We start from the raw sequence: 17,666 nt of genomic DNA, 5'->3' as shown, positions 1-17,666 counted from the left end.
AAGATGGGAATGTCCAGCCATCATACCGCTCAGGAAGTAGATGGGTTCTGTGTCTCAGAGATGAATGTGCTTTGGTCCGACATGTGCATATCAACCCAAGGACAAAATCAAAAGACCTTGTGAAGATGATGGCGGAAGCTGGTAAGATTGTATTAATGTCCACAGTGAAACGAGTACTGCATCAAAAAACTTATGTTGGGCTTCGTTTGCATATTAACAATAAGTATGCATTCACTGTGCTTTGTGAAAAATTGTGTGATTCGAGGAATCGCCCTTTAACATCTAAAATCTCAATCCCAAATTAAACCACCTTCCCTTTGACCTAGTGTAATACCACGGCCGCCAGGGGGTAGCTTCTGCGGTCGTTCCAGTACTCACTGTGCTGGAGGCTGTTTCATCATCCGTATGCTGTTCACTTTGGGGACTCAAATGACTGCAGACGGAGGCTGGAAACAATTTGAATAACTCAGCTTTATTCTCTTCAGGGCACAGCATATCCACAATGGCTATCGGACTCTTTACTCAATAACAGCAATACATCTTCATCTACAGCAGTACGTCACTTCTTCTTTCACTTCACACGTATATACCACACAGACAAGCTGACATATCACACGGAGCACGGTGAACACGGAACACTTCCCTTCTTCCAGAGCCCAACTTCAGCCCACGAAGGTACCTGACTTACCCGTTACAGCTCACCCCTTTACGGCACTGTTGCTCCTGTTCGTGTCCTAGGTTCGCAGCTCACTAGACTCTCCACAAAGCTCCCGTACTCCAGCTGCTACTTCCACAGGGGGCTCACCCACAGACCTCCCTGGCTTGCACAACTCCAGACACGGGCTGGTTTCAATAGACTGGCTTGGTAGTCACTTCAGCTCTTCCTTGCTAGCTGACTTCACCACTGAGACTCCTTCTCTAGTCTCTCTAGTCCTGCAGTTCCCAGTCTCTAACTGCAGAACCTCCAACGACTTCCACGCTAGCTACTGCTGTAGGTATTCGCTGTGCTTCACTTCTGTCCAGTATTTCAACACCCGACTCAACTCCTCCAGAGGGAAAACCGTCTTCCTTTTTGTCTCAGGTTAGCCACTCCTCTAACTTAACCCTCTCCACAGGTTCCCTCAGTTATGCTCTGTGCCCCCATCTAGTGTCTCTTAATGGTACTACAACTAACTTTAACTATTGTCATGCAGCCGCAAACACACACACGGTATATATCATGCTCACAGACATGTAAGGAACACAGTTAATACATCATAACAATATTTACAGGGCTATGCACTCATCTCCTTACACTAGGACACCCCTCAACAAATATAATTTTGTTTTTCATTGTACCAGGATGGTGAGCAGACTGCAAAGTATGTTTTACAAGTAACGGTTAAACGATCTGGGATGTTTAGCTTGCAAAAAAGAAGACTAAGAGGAGACTTAATAGCTGCCTACAAATATCTGTAGGGATGTTACAGTGTAGAGGAATCATCATTATTCTCATTTGCACATGGAAACACGAGAAGCAATGGGATGAAACTGAAAGAGAGAGAAGATACAAATAAGATATTAGCAAAAACTTTTTGACAGTGAGGGTAATCAATGATTGGAACAGGGTGCAACGAGAGGTGGTGAGTTCTCTTTCAATGGAAATCTTGAAACAGAGGCTGGACAGACATCTGTCTGAGATGGTTTAGTGAATCCGGCATTGAGCAGGATGTTGGACACGATGACCCTTGAGGTCACTTCCAATTCTAACATTCTATGATTATCAAATATTTTTACCTGGACCCCGTGTCTTCATCATTACCATTCATTAGCATATGCTTAGGCAAAAATGGGAGAACTGAGCTAGAAAGAATTAGTGACAACCTTTATTATCTCATATTGATTTAAATATTGCCCATTTTATACCTACCTTTCATAAACATACAGATCTGGCTTCCAAAATGTACCCTTAGATGTAAACAGTTTCTCAAGGGAGCAAAATTGTTTTGGATCCCATCCTATGAATTCATTTTTCCATGTCTGCAAAGCAAAATTAGTTGTAGATTACACTGTGAATTTCCTCTTCCTAGATTCATAGGGTCAATGTTTTACTCTCATTAATATGAGGGGACATAAATAATACAAATGTGGCTTCCTTAGGACGATATGTGACTATCTTTGTGATGATCCACAAGGGTTTTGCTTTTTCTTTGGCAGCATTCCTGTTTTTTTTGTAGTATTCACTTTGTTAATATTTATAATTGTGCATATATATATTTATTCATTTATTGTTATATATATTGGCATACTCTGTTTGGTTTATATACTATCTTGGACCTTTATATATTGCAGAAATTTTCTTTGCTTTTGGCACATTTACCCAGTATGTAACATAGTAACATAGTAAAATAGTTTTGAAGGCTGAAGACCTTATGTCCATCTAGTTCAGCCTATTTTTAGTGCAGCTGTTCTGCATTGTTGATCCTGGGGAAGGCAAAAAACCCACAGAGTAGAAGCCAATTTTCTCCATAGGGGAAAAAATTCCTTCCCCTAAGCTGGGTCAACCATCTACCTATAATATTCTGTTATTCGTAACCTTCTATACTGTTACTCACAAGAAAAGCATCCATTCCTTTCTTAAATTCATTCATTGAGTTGGCCATCACTACTTCCTCAGGAAGAGAATTCCAGAGCCTCACTGCTCTTACTGTGAAGAACCCTCTTCTATGCTGGTGCAGAAATTGTCTTTCCTCCAAACGAAGAGAATGCCCCCTTGTTCTTGTCACAGTCCTTGGTACAAACAGTTCACTGGAGAGATCTCTGTATTGCCCTCTGAGCTACTTTTTTTCTTTTTTGTGTGTTGCTATGCTTGTTTTGTTTGCTATTGGCTTTTTGCCTCATATGTCATAGGTAGTGCATAGTCCCAAAAGATATATAAAAACTTATAAGTAAAAATGGGGAGAAAATTTCAAGCTAGGATGGTGAATTATGATGGAGCATTTTGGTTTCTATTGCAATCAGTGCTTAAAGGGGTTGTCTGGTCAAAACAAGTTATAACTATAGTTTAATGAATATGTTTGGAATCTGTCGCCGAATCTGAATTTGCCATATTCGTGCCAAATTGATACCCTATTCATGCCAAATTTATGTTTGATGATCAGTTCAGAACAGATTCAGTAATTTCTACTCCCATTGACTCCAATGACAATTAGCTGTGTTCAGCGAGTATTGCAAAAACAATATTAGCTGCCGATCTTTATCGGAGCAAAATTTTGAAAAATTCGCTCAACTCCTTATTATTCCTTATTCCTGCATAAATTTGACCTAAAACTACAACAGATACCCACACAAATTCTAAAAGTAGAAAAAAAAAGAACAATTTGCTGATAAAATGTGCAATTTATTGTCCATCAATTGGAGCCATCCTGGCCTAGGTGCAGAAGATGGGCTCAAACCTGTTTCACTATGGTATGAGATTTTCATGCTGTAATGCAGTTTTACTTTTTCCAAATATATATCTTATCATTTAAACCAAAAAGTACTATTTTCATCTCATCCGCCCAGAACACGTTTCCAAAAACATGATCGTTAGCAAACAGCAGACAGGTAGCAATGTTATTTTAGGCAGAAGTGACTTGCTATCTTGCCATGCATAACATTGTAGTTCTGTGACTTCCATTAACACTAGTGAGAGAGAGAGACCTTTAGTTGCTTTGAGGTTACCTTGGTGATAGATAGACCTTTACCTTAGTGAGAGAGAGACTTTTGAGGTTACCATTAGTGAGAAAGAAACCTTTAGTTACTTTGAAGTTACCTTTGTTTCCTTTGTGAACTTGCAAACAATTATATATCTTGATCTTGGAGTGATCTTTGTTGGATGTCAGATACTAGGGATAGTTATAAAGGTCATGAATTTCCTCCAGTAATACACAATCTGTGTGACTGTGGATTGTGGAGTCCAAAGTCTTTAGGGATGATTTTATAACCTTTTTTAGCCTGTTGATCATCAATAACTCTCCTCCTGAGGTCCTTAGAAATATCCTTTGTTAGTGCCATGATACACTTCCACAAACATGTATTGTGAAGATCAGTGTAACACTATTGACGGTGCCCCTGCATGGTTCCCCTCCACCCTCCATGCAGGGACGCCATTATACTCCCCGCCCCAGCCACAAGACGTGGTTGTCTGCTTCGTGGTTCTTGGCGGCACACTGCCCTGTTCGTAAAGGGCCAACGCGCACACCTGTAACATGGCTACCAGACAATAGCTGGAAGGCATCCTGTATAAAAGGCATCCTCCCCAATAGGCAGGTGCCAAGCAACCTGTCAATCATTAGGTAGTGTGTAGTCTACTAATGAGTTATGAGGTCCCCTGGTCCTGGTGTGGCTAGTGTCCTTAACTTGTAGTCTCTAGTCCTTGTGCAGTCAGTCCTGAACCCAAAGTCCCTGGTAGTTGTGCACCAGTCTGGAACCCGAAGTCCTTGGTCCTAGTGCAATTCCTGAACCTCGTCCTCCGGTCCATGTGCTGCCTGAATCATTATCCGAGACCCATGTGTTTGAACATGTGCCCATCCAAGTTTTCTGTGTATCCAGACTGTCCTAACAGTCTCCGAATCAGTCCTGTCTAAGATTCCGTGTCAGTAACCATTCTGCAGTGTATCCTAAACTTAGCAGTCTGAACGGAGCCAGAGTCTGTGTTCATGGCAGTAACCGTTTTGCAGAGGATCCAGAACCTAGTAATCAAAACGGAGCCCTAGTGCCATTCGTATCTGCATACTGGACCCCTGGGTTTGCAGCTTGCAGTAATGGGGACTGCCTAGGAGTCTTACCTGGAGGCGACCTGCTGCTCGAGACTGAATCCACCATCAGGAGCTCCAGTGAACACCTGGTTGCTGCTTAGCTATGCCCCTTCCTAGGTAAGCCCACACTTGTTACACAGTGGGTCCACAAAACACGTGTGCCACTTGCGTACGTAACAATCACACTTTAATAGAAACCCTGTTCTTTAAATAAAACAGGTCGCCCACTCACACCTGATTGTCATCCTATTGATTGAAAGAACCAAACTCTAATTTAATCTTAAATTATCTGCTAATCTTATCGGTTCATACAGTTTTGCCAATCACAGACATATGATATTGGATCATTTTCCTCAATAAAAAAGTGACAAAGTGTAATATTTTTTAATCATTTTATTTGGTTCTTTACCTACTTTTAGGACTTGTGTGACAATCGAATTTAGTTTTATTTCAAATTTATGCAGAAACATGGAAAATTCTGAAGCGCTAACATACTTTCAAGCAACAATGTATTTTTTTTCCAACAAACCTATATACCATCCTGCTAATCTTGTTCTTCTCTATACTGTGCTGCTCACAGATCGGACATGAACAATGAACTAATGAAAAATAGCTATTGTATGTTGATACAAAAATAAATTCATACAACTAAAGATTCCTTGATGATTGGATAATAGCTGAAAGCAAGGGGAAAAAAGTTTTGGGGATTAGTATAAATTACTTTCTAAGGCCTCTTTCACACTTCAGTTTTTTACAATCAGTCACAATCCGCCAGGTTTTGAAAAAAACGGATCCTCAATTTTTTTTTGAGGATCCGTTTTTTTTCCCCATTGACTTGCATTAATGGCGGATTGTGACGGATTGCCGTCCGTTGCATCCGTTTTTTTTGAGTATCCGCCAAAAGTTGCTGTCCGTCAGCATCCTCAAAGATTTCAAAACGGCGCTTGTAACGTTTTTTTCTCTGTCGGATCCTCCAGACACTCATTTAACCCGAAATTCTTTCTGGGTGCCGGACAAAAAAAAAATCTCTCTCTCTCTCTCTCTCTGAAAACGGATCCTGTGCCATCCGTTCACATCAGTTGAGAACGGATCCGCTTGTCTGACTTTTTGGCGGATTTGAACTGATGCAAAAAACTGAAGTGTGAAAGAGGCCTAAGCTATCATTTAAGCTTAGTGTAAAAGAATGGTCAGCCATGATATGCCGAACAAACATCTTGGACAATCAACTAACTTTGCACCTAATGAGATGCCAGTTTTGACGCTCTCCTCTGAATGGAGACATAGAGTAACATCAGTGCCATTAGCAGGTATGGATGGCCATAAAAGTTAATTGACACAGCTGCAGGGCACTGTGATAGTAAATAAGTGGCAGTATATGGTAGTGAGTAGTGTGTTTGTGATTGTGACATAGAAACCAGAACAATACTGTTGGCAATATGTGAAGATTTATGTGAACAGGCTAAATGCAGTGATGTGAGTAATAACATTAGCTAAATAGGCCATTTACTTCTGACCTGCTTCTGTGTAATGTGGTGGATGCCCTGTGGATGAACCTGACTTTTGACTTTGGCTTGATTTGTAAAGGGCCTGTCACACTAAGCGATATCGCTAGCAATATCGCTATAACGTCACTCGTTTTTGTGCCAGGAATACACACTAGGCCCCATCCATCAAATAGGATAATAGCGCTAATAGCCCACCATAGTAGTAAAGATATATACAGGTACCTTATAGAAAGTAGAGCGACCTTCCCGGACAGTTCTACCCGCCCCAACGCGCGTTTCGGCGTACCTTCATCAGGGGGCCTGATGAAGGTACGCCGAAATGCGTGGCGGGGCGGGTAGGACTGTCCAGGAAGGTCGCTCTACTTTCTATAAGGTACCTGTATATAGTATATCTTTACTACTATGGTGGGCTATTAGCGCTATTATCCTATTTGATGGATGGGGCCTAGTGTGTGTTCCTGGCACATTTGCCTGATTTGGGTACCCTGCAATATATTGCCACTATGCATGATTTTATGAGCGATGTGATATGTTTACACTATTATAATGTCTATGTATACGTCCTTGTGACATACCTACCTTGGGCCTCCTGTGTGTGGTTGTAATGACCATGTTCCATCTCCTAGCCCTACTTTGTGCATGTTTGTCTGTATATTTTCATATACAGTCATATGTTAAAGTTTGGGCAGCCCTATTAATGTTAACCTTTTTTCTTTATAACAATTTTGTTTTTTGCAACAGCTATTTCAGTTTCATATATCTAATAACTGATGGACGCAGTTATATTTCTGGATTCAAATGAGGTTTATTGTACTAACAGAAAATGTGCAATCTGCATTTAAACAAAATTTGACTGGTGCAAAAGTATGGGCACCCTTATCATTTTCTTGATTTGAACTCTCCTAACTACTTTTTACTGACTTCCTGAAGCACTAAATTGGTTTTGTAACCTCATTGAGCTTTGAACTTCATAGCCAGGTGTATCAAATCATGAGAAAAGGTTTTTAAGGTGGCCACTTGCAAGTAGTTCTCCTATTTGATTCTCCTATGAAGAGTGGCATCATGGGCTCCTCAAAACAACTCTCAAATGATCTGAAAACAAAGATTATTCAACATAGCTTTTCAGGGGAAGGATACAAAAAGTTGTCTCAGAGATTTAACCTGTCAGTTTCCACTGTGAGGAACATAGTAAGGAAATGGAAGAACACAGGTACAGTTCTTGTTAAACCCAGAAGTGACAGGCCAAAAAAAATATCAGAAAGGCAGAGAAGAAGAATGGTGAGAACAGTCAAGAACAATCCACAGACCACCTCCAAAGACCTGCAGCATCATCTTGCTGCAGATGGTGTCACTGTGCATCGGTCAACAATACAGTGCACTTTGCACAAGGAGAAGCTGTATGGGAGAGCGATGCGAAAGAAGCCATTTCTGCAAGCACGCCACAAACAGAGTCGCCTGAGGTATGCAAAAGCACATTTGGACAAGCCAGTTACATTTTGGAAGAAGGTCCTGTGGACTGATGAAACAAAGATTGAGTTGTTTGGTCATACAGAAAGGCGTTATGCATGGAGGCTAAAAAACACAGCATTCCAAGAAAAACACTTGCTACCCACAGTAAAATTTGGTGGAGGTTCCATCATATTGTATTGTTCAACATCTTTATCAACGATTTAGATGAAGGAATTGAGGGTAAACTGATTAAATTTGCTGATGACACAAAGCTAGGAGGGATAGCTAATACTAGAGAAGAGAGAGAGAGGATTCAAAAAGATTTAAATAAACTGGAGAAGTGGGCAGCAACTAACAGAATGGTTTTTAACAGGGAGAAATGCAAAGTACTACATCTGGGCAATAAAAATGAAAAAAGCATATATAGAATGGGAGGAATAGGGCTAAGTGACAGCACATGTGAAAAAGACTTGGGTATACTAATAGATCACAGACTGAATATGAGTCAACAGTGTGATGCAGCAGCAAAAAAGGCAAATGCAATTCTAGGATGTATTAACAGAAGCATACAGTCTAGATCACGTGAAGTCATTATTTCCCTCTACTCCTCTTTGGTCAGACCTCATCTGGAATATTGTGTCCAATTTTGGGCACCACATTTTAAAAAAGACATCAACAAACTGGAGCAAGTTCAGAAAAGAGCGACCAGAATGGTGACCGGTCTGCAAACCCTGTCTTATGAGGAAAGGTTGCATGATTTGGGAATGTTTAGTTTGCAAAAGAGAAGACTGAGAGGAGACTTAATAGCTGCAAATATCTAAAGGGCTGTCACATTGTAGAAGGATCAACTTTATTCTCATTTGCACAAGGAAAGACTAAAAGCAATGGGATGAAACTGAATGGGAGGAGACACAGATTAGATATTAGAAAAAACTTTTTGACAGTTAGAGTGATCAATGAGTGGAACAGGCTGCCACGAGAAGTGGTGAGTTCTCCTTCAATGGAAGTCTTCAAACAGAGGCTGGACAGACATCTGACTGGGATCATTTAGCGAATCCTGCTTTGAGCAGGGGGTTGGACCAGATGGCCCAGGAGGTCCCTTCCAACTCTACGATTCTATGATTCTATGATTCTATGATCATGCTTTGGGGCTGTATGGCCAATGCCGGCACTGGGAATCTTGTTAAAGTTGAGGGTCGCATGGATTCAGCTCAGTATCAGCAGATTCTTGACAATAATGTGCAAGAATCAGTGACGAAGTTGAAGTTACGCAGGGGATGGATATTTCAGCAAGACAATGATCTAAAACACCACTCCAAATCTACTCAGGCATTCATGCAGAGGAACAATTACAATGTTCTGGAATGGCCATCCTAGTCCCCAGACCTGAATATCATTGAACATCTGTGGGATGATTTGAAGCAGGCTGTCAATGCTTGGCGACCATCAAACTTAACTGAACTGGAATTGTTTTGTAAACAGGAATGGTCACAAATACCTTCATCCAGGATCCAGGAACTCATTAATAGCTACAGGAAGCGACTAGAGGCTGTTATTTTTGCAAAAGGAGGATCTACGAAATATTAATGTCACTTTTATGTTGAGGTGCCCATACTTTTGCATCGGTCAAATTTTGTTTAAATGCAGATTGCACATTTTCTGTTAGTACAATAAACCTCATTTGAATCCAGAAATATAACTGAGTCCATCAGTTATTAGATATATGAAACTGAAATAGCTGTTGCAAAAACCAAAATTGTTATGAAGAAAAAAGGTTAACATTAATAGGGGTGCCCAAACTTTAACATATGACTGTACTAATAAAATTGTTTGTACTTGCTACTTGACCTTATGACTGGATTCTTGTCCTCTTGATTGTGAGTGTACTATTACAGTTGGTCATTTATTGTCCTTAAATTTCGGTGGTTGTGTGAGATTGTGGCTTTGTCCAATTTAACTTTATTCTATCTCTCCACGCACTTTGTTCATTGGATTTGTCTTATCTTCATTGCACCATGCTTTGTTGATGCCAAGGTGGCAAAGGATCTTGGTTTAACATGGAGATTAATAGGAAAATCTCATTAATGTTGTGTAATTGTATTCTTTGTTATAAAATCCATGTTTTTGTCTACAGTGTGACGGTATCATGTATATGGCATTTGCAGCAGTATGTAGATTTCTTTGTCTAAACTATGTATAATGACCCCTGGTACTGTTGTTCTGGGTCAGACCGTCGCCAGACCATTGCCACATCATCGCCGGATCGCTCACCGTTGTATAACTGGCATGGACACCTGCGCTTGTGTGACACCCCAGAGTCCAGTTGTCACAGTGACATTGTCTCCCTCTAATGGGTAAAGTCATGCCTGGAGGCAGGAGGGGGGCCCCCCATGCCAGATAGCAGATTTCACTACAAGTCCAGCTGCAGGTCAGAAAGGGGAGCTGTCTTATAAATTCTGACCAGCAGATGGGGGTAGTGAGTCAGCAAGTAGTGAGCTGGGAGAAAGCAAAGGGGGTTGTCATGGAGACAGGGAGCAGTTGAGCTCATGACAGGACGGTTAGTGAGGGAGTTGAAGACGGGGAGCTGATCTGTGAGGAGCGGAAGGACAGGAGTAAAGACAAGAGGCTCCGGGGAAGCTAAAAACTGCATATAGCAGACCCCAGAGCGAAGCGCTAATAGAGAGAAAGGGATGCCAGAGTACTGGGTGGGCAGGAGCTGTACGTCCTGTTCGCCGAATCTGGAAGTACAGGGGACTGCAAGTTCCTGAGCGACATTGAACACCTGAGGGCATGGCAGCGGATCGGGAGCCCTGGGCTGACTGTGAAAAGGACAGTACCTGTGGAATAGGCTCATGCTGACAGCCGTACAGGTTAGAGAAAAGATCACGCAATAGAGGGTCACAGCCTAGTTACAAACAGCAGAGACCCGCACACAAAGCGCAGAAGGAAGGTCCCAAACTCCCCACCTGGCAGGGTGGATCCCCTGAATGCCTCCAGGTGAGCTGGACTCAATCCATTACCTGTATATGGTACTCCGGATTGCGACCACTTGCAAGTAAAAGTTAAAGAAACTGCACCTCTCTGTCTCCTCTTATTTCTCTGCACCCCAACGTTCACAGCCAGCTGAACTATTACTCAACTCTTAACAGCCCTGGGACCATTGCTCTACCTCTGGAGAGCCATTTCCACCTCAGCTGTGTCACACCAACAGTCTCAGGGGAACAACATCGCAGCGCTGGTCACCTCTGACCAGAATACTACGGGTGGTGTCACACTTAAATACCACACAAATTTCCCCTATTTTATTACTTGACGCCTCAGGGCCACGGACCGGGTCACCGCCGCAGTGACATCCCCCATTGAAGTCAACGGGCCCGGTACTGAGTACCCCAAGGCCCTGCAGGGCGCGCCACTTGTCTATGTGCTTCAGCTCATTGCCTTCCGTAACTGCTGTGTTGCGCTTCACTGAATAAACCTCAGCCCCTGCTTCAAGGAGCATTGTCTACAGTGTCTTCTCGGATCTTTGAGCTCTCGGTAAGGACTTTCTTACTCCAGTAGAACTAAACAATTTATTTAATAGATCCAGAACATCTCTTCTTTCTAGAGATTTTAGAACTAAACTAGATGCATATCTGGCATTTGTTCAATAGAACTGTAAAATTACTGTTATACAATGAGGGATGTCTGGGATGATTTAGTGAATCCTGCTTTGAGCAGGGGGTTGGACCAGATGGCCCAGGAGGTCCCTTCCAACTCTACGATTCTATGAGGGTGCATGCCTGGACATACTGTGCTACAGGAACCCATTTGCCATATTCTGTGTTTTTACTAATTCCCAAATATGGCACTTACAAAGATAGCTGAGCTCTGTGCCCGACTACCAAAGTTGTTCCAACAATGTACTGAGAGCAGGGCGCTACCATGTACTGAGAGCAGGGCGCTACCATGTACTGAGAGCAGGGCACTACAATGTACTGAGAGCAGGGCACTACAATGTACTGAGAGCAGGGCACTACAATGTACTGAGAGTAGGGCGCTACAATGTACTGAGAGCAGGGCGCTACAATGTACTGAGAGAAGGGCACTACAATGTACTGAGAGCAGGGCGCTACAATGTACTGAGAGCAGGGCCCTACAATGTACTGAGAGTAGGGCGCTACAATGTACTGAGAGCAGGGCGCTACAATGTACTGAGAGCAGGGCGCTACAATGTACTGAGAGAAGGGCACTACAATGTACTGAGAGTAGGGCGCTACAATGTACTGAGAGCAGGGCACTACAATGTACTGAGAGAAGGGCACTACAATGTACTGAGAGCAGGGCACTACAATGTACTGAGAGCAGGGCCCTATAATGTACTGAGAGCAGGACGCTACAATGTACTGAGAGCAGGGCACTACAATGTACTGAGAGCAGGGCGCTACAATGTACTGAGAGCAGGGCGCTACAATGTACTGAGAGCAGGGCCCTATAATGTACTGAGAGCAGGACGTTACAATGTACTGAGAGCAGGGCGCTACAATGTACTGAGAGCAGGGCACTTCAATGTACTCAGAGTAGGGCACTACAATGTACTGAGAGCAGGGCGCTACAATGTACTGAGAGCAGGGCACTTCAATGTACTCAGAGTAGGGCACTACAATGTACTGAGAGCAGGGCACTATCAGCTGTTTCACTCCTCCTAGTGGTGCAATTGAAGCCAGGCTAGGAAAGGGGATAAAGTTCCCTGTTTTGTTGATCGATGGGGTGCTGTGGGACCGATCTAACAATTATCGTCTTTCCAACAGATAAGTGAGCATTTTGGCAACATTAGGTTGTTCCTTTAATGTCACATGTATATGTATATATCTTATATTTAAAAATCTTACATCTTACCATGCTGAACCAAACCAACGTAGATAAAGTTTGTGTGTTTGTTTCCTGAAAGCAAAAACAATATTTAGTATGCTTGTTCATATTCTGCAGCCCTGTACAGACATTATCATTGCTGTCCCCATTGGGGCTCACAATCTGTCCTCCCTATCAGTAAGTTTTTGGAGTGTGCGAGGAAACCAGAAAGCCTAAAGGAAAACCATGAAAGCGCTCAGAACATACAAACTATTTGCAGATCTTGTTCTTGGTAGAATTTGACCCCAGGACCCCAGTACTGCAAAGCAACAATGCTAACCACTGACGCACCACGCAGACCATTGATGCTTTTGTTTTAGAGTAAAGTATTTGTGAACTTCCATAAAATATGACTAAATAATATACAGATAGATATAAGTAAAGGCATAATGGGGCAATTTTGAAAAACTGGTGCAGACAATATTTTGGAGTATTGGAGGCCTCAGAGGTTTGCTTAAGAATATTAAGGATCAAACAGCATCATGAAAACCAAAGAACACACCAGACAGGTCAGGGATAAAGTTGCGGAGAAGCATAAAGCAAGGTTAGGTTATATATCGGCCATCATTCAAAAATGAAAGGAGTATGGCACAACATCCCTAAACATCCTGCCAGACCTACAATGGATGGTTTAGATCAAACCATATTCATGTGTGTGAATGGACCAGTCAAAGCTCAAACCTAAATCCAATTGAAAATCTGTGACAAGACTTGAAAATTTCTGTTCACAAAAGCCTCCATTCAATCTCACTGAGCTAGAGCGAGTGTACAAACAAGAATGGGTACAAATTTCAGGCTATAGATGTGCAAAGCTGGTAGAGACAGACCCCAAAAGCAGCATCAATTGCAGCTAAAGGGTGGTCCTACAAAGTATTGACATTGGGGGGCTGAATACAAATGTACATCACAATTTTCAGATTTATACTTTCAATATATTTAGAAAACCATGGATCATTTCCTTTACACTTCAAAAATACTTGCTACTTTGTGTTAGTATATATCACATAAAATCCCAATAAAATACATTAAGTTTGTGGGTGTAACGTTAAAAAATGTGGAATAGTTCATGGGGAATGAATACTTTTTTAAGGCACTGTATATCATTCTACTAATTCTGAAGAGTCTGTGAGGCTATGTGCCCACGTTGCGTTTTATTCCGGACACTAAAAACCGGACTCCTTCCCAGAAATCGCGCGTTTTTTTCCCCGCACGACTTCACCGCGATTTTACCGCGATTATGATCGTGATTTTGCCGTGATTTTCGCGTGCGATATTCAAGCACTTTCCAAGCGATGCTTCAAATCGCTTGGAAAGTGATTGACAGGTTGGTCACACTCGTCAAACATAGTGTTTGACAAGTGTGACCAGCTTTTTACTATTGAGGCCGCCTATGCGGCATCAATAGTAAAAGATAGAATGTTAAAATGCTAAAAAAAATAAAAAAATCGGGGTATATTTACCTTCCGACGTCCCGCGCTGCAATCCCGAGCCTCAGCGTTCCCAGTAATGCCTTGCGAGACCTGTGATGACGTAGTCTTGCGTTGCTATAGCGATCTCGCGAGACCGCTAGAGTCACGCGAGACTACGTCATCACAGGGCCTTGCCGCAAGGCATTACTGGGAACGCTTAGGCCGGGAATGCAGCGCGACGCCGGAAGGTAAATATACCCCGATTTTTTTATATTTTATTCTTTTTTTTACAGGGGTATGGTACCCAGGGCCTGGAGGACAGTCTCCTCTCCTCCACACCGTGGGTACCAACCGCACATGAGACACTTAACTTCCCGCATGGTGGGCATAGCCACATGCGGGAAGTAAGCGATTCTCATGCATTCCTATGGGTGCGGAATCGCGGCAATTCTTTGCGATTCCGCACAAAAGAATGAGCATGCTGCGATTTTTTCCGCGATGCGATTCCGCCGCGGAAAAAAGCGCAGCATTAGCACAGCATGTGCGGAATGCCATAGGAATGCATGGGGGGCATTCTGTACACGATTTTTAAACGTTTTCGCAGCATTTTCGCGCCAAAAATCGCAGCAAAAACACTTAAAAATCGCTACGTGGGCACACAGCCTGATAGTAAGGGGTGTGCACACAGAAGACAGCCAAAACAGCTGAGTTTTCCGCTTACGAAAATGCTCTTTCTTGTGGGGGGAAATTGGGGGGTATGTGCACACAGCATCTTGTAGATGCCAATGTACCCAAATAATTTTTGAAGCAGACAGCACTTCAGGAAAACGCTGGTTGTGCTTTTCCTGAAGTGTCTTTTCTAAAGCCACCAAAATAATGGACCAATCCAATCTTCACAGATTTTGAAGCCTGAAATGTTTATGAAAAATTACAAAAGATGGAACATGTTGAGCATATGTTGAGTCTTTTTGGCAGTTTTTAGTGCTTTCTCTGGCAAGTACCAGGCAAAATGTGCATCAAAAAGATATTCTGTGCTCATACACATAGGGAATTCTTTTTGCTGAGTTTTTGGGGCAGAAATTTGGTATGGAGTTCTTGGAGTAGAAACTCTCAAAAATTCTCCTCTGAAACTCAAAAGTCTTCAAAAACTTGAAAGTTCTGCTTGATTTCTGCTCTGAAAACACTGCAAAAAGTTCCACTGAGTGGAAACTCCAAGTTTGCAGGGAGTTTTGAGTCTTTGATGAGAATTTGGAAAGTTTCTGCACCTAAGTATATTAACAAAGTTTTTTCAAAGCAAAAAAAAACGGAAATATCAAAAGCAAAGCAACTTTATTTAAAGCATGACCCACCAAAAAGAGACAAAAACTGCAACGTCAAAACGCATGTTAAAAAAATGCACATAAAACACAATGAAAAACCACAAGTAGCCCATTTTACCTAATGGATGCTGAAATGGAGTTGAAAATCTGCAACATCAAAAAACTCACCAAAAGTTTGTCGTGAGAATGTAGGGTAAGAGGTTAACAAGCAAAAATGAAAAACACTTTTCTCCTGCAAAATGTAAACCTATTTCAGAACAAATTTTGCAAACATGAATTTACCAGTTCAATGACAGAGTACAGGGACATTCCAATAGATACTTCTGTTACAGTTGTCCAGTTTTTCACTGGCCGGACGTTTGGATTTGGGAAGGACAGATTCTTAATCAGATTGTCAAGACTACAAGGCTCCTGGCAGTAGTTTACACCTAGGAAATAGAGAAAGCAAATTGTAATATAAAAATAGGAAACGCATAAAGGGTGAATTCCATGTGCCAAGCTGTCAGTTTTATGCTATGTGGCAAAACGGTGAAAATTTTATCCTAAATTTCCATTGTTTTTAAATGTTTTTTTTCCCCAGGAATCATGAAAAAATTTGAGTCTACAAGGAGCAGTTTTTTCACATAGTGTGTGCTATTACATAGATGGCACATCAGAAAGCACCATGATTATTCACATTTCGAGTACCAGTGATCGCTTCTTATCTGTGGGGAACATGGCAGTGCTGTAAGTGTGTAATTTATCTATAGCTCCCCCGCAGGAAAAAATAAGCATTACATTATATTTAATGCAGGACAGGTCTCATTTAGAATAAGGGATCATTCAGATGTTAGTGTTTTACACTTATGAGAAAAACAGACAGCCTATTTTGATCAGACTTTGATCAGTGTGGTTTGAGTGTCATAATTTTTTCCCATATGTGGAAAGGAAAAAACAATTTTGCTTCTTCCTCCTTTTTGCCGGTAAATGACAATCGGAACGCACTTTAATGTAATTTGATGATTTTTGTTACAGATCCATCGACTATTCCTATTCCTATAAAATTGGGAACTTTTAGTTTACTAACCAGCAGCCTTACATTAGAATTATGTCAGATACAAAAATAACCTTTATTTTGAACTTATCTAAAAGTAAGACAATACCACACAGAAAAAACAACATACAGTGCCACCTACCATGGCCCTACAAGGAGCCCTGATATCAAACTACCTGACAATGGAGGTTGGCATCCTAAACACAATCGAGATTGGCGCCCCTCTCCACGGCGGCTGAACCCTAAAACTCCTAAATATCCCTGGGCTGGTGCAGCAAACCGTCACTCAATTGACCAGGAACGGAGCATATAGAGGTTGTCAATGAAGGTAGTTGGGTAGGCAACAATGAAAAAGTGTGCAACAAAAGTGCTAATGACGCAGACATTAAAGTGACATGTGCAAAACAAATAAGTACCTGACTATACTATTCCCTGTGACTGTGAGCCTTCCTGTCAGCGGAGGTTGGCACCCTACTGGTCAGCGGAATGGCGCCTCCGCTCCGCGATGGCTATCCCTTGAGATCCCTGATATATCTAATAACCATTAACAAGGGTAGCAAAAAAATATGTTAACAAGGAAGGCATAATTCATGCCAACAGTCCAATATTGAAACTGCCTACCCAACTACCTTCACTGGCAACCTCTATATGCTCCGTTCCTGGTCAATTGAGTGACTGTTTCTTGCACCAGCCCAGGGATATCTAGGAGTTTTAGGTTTCAGCTGCCGTGGAGCGGGGGCGCCAATCTCGATTGTGTTTAGGATGCCAACCTCCGCCATCAGGTAGTTTGATATTAGAGCTCTTTGTAGGGCCATGGGAGGTGGCACGGTATGTTGTTTTTTTCTGTGTGGTATTGTCTTACTTTTAGATAAGTTCAAAATAAAGGTTACTTTTATATCTGGCATAATGCTAATGTAAGGCTGCTGGTTAGTAAATTTGATTTTTTGACCTTACTCTCTCATATTTTATAAAATAGGGAGCAAATCATGTTTTGAATGCTTTTTATTGCATATTTGAATGAAAGTATGGTGAGTGATGTGACCAAAAAAAAAATTCTTGATTTTTTTTTTCTTTACGTTATTTACCCTGCAGATTTAATCGTTTTATTTGCGATAGATCAAACTTTTGTAGTGATACCAAGTTTGTTTAGTTTTTTTTTTGTATTATTTATTGTGAAATAAGTTAATTCCAGCCTGAATGCTTTTTACCTTTTTTAATATTTTGATAAACTTTTTTAATACCTTTTTTCTTTTTTGTCCCCCTAGGGAATTTGAAACGGCCATCGC

General features: G+C 41.7%; 1 protein-coding gene across 1 annotated transcript in view; it reads right to left on the bottom strand.

Annotated features, from left to right (window-relative positions):
- The window catches only part of LOC141095499 (5-hydroxytryptamine receptor 3A-like), a 70,783-nt gene that overhangs the window by 28,452 nt on the left and 24,665 nt on the right, over positions 1-17,666 (bottom strand). Inside the window, exons 3-5 of the mRNA XM_073581530.1 lie at positions 15,630-15,775; positions 12,608-12,652; positions 1,910-2,019 (exon numbers count right to left, since the gene is read on the bottom strand). Coding sequence (XP_073437631.1) covers positions 1,910-2,019; positions 12,608-12,652; positions 15,630-15,775 — 301 coding nt within the window. The remainder of the gene's footprint in view (positions 1-1,909; positions 2,020-12,607; positions 12,653-15,629; positions 15,776-17,666) is intronic.

The sequence above is a fragment of the Dendrobates tinctorius genome, unplaced genomic scaffold, assembly GCF_039654945.1.
Source record: "Dendrobates tinctorius isolate UK_male_01 unplaced genomic scaffold, ASM3965494v1 ptg000009l, whole genome shotgun sequence".
In the NCBI taxonomy this organism is placed as follows: Eukaryota; Metazoa; Chordata; class Amphibia; order Anura; family Dendrobatidae; genus Dendrobates; species Dendrobates tinctorius.
The sequence above is the reverse complement of the archived record's forward strand: the minus strand, read 5'-3'. Positions and strand labels throughout refer to the sequence as shown.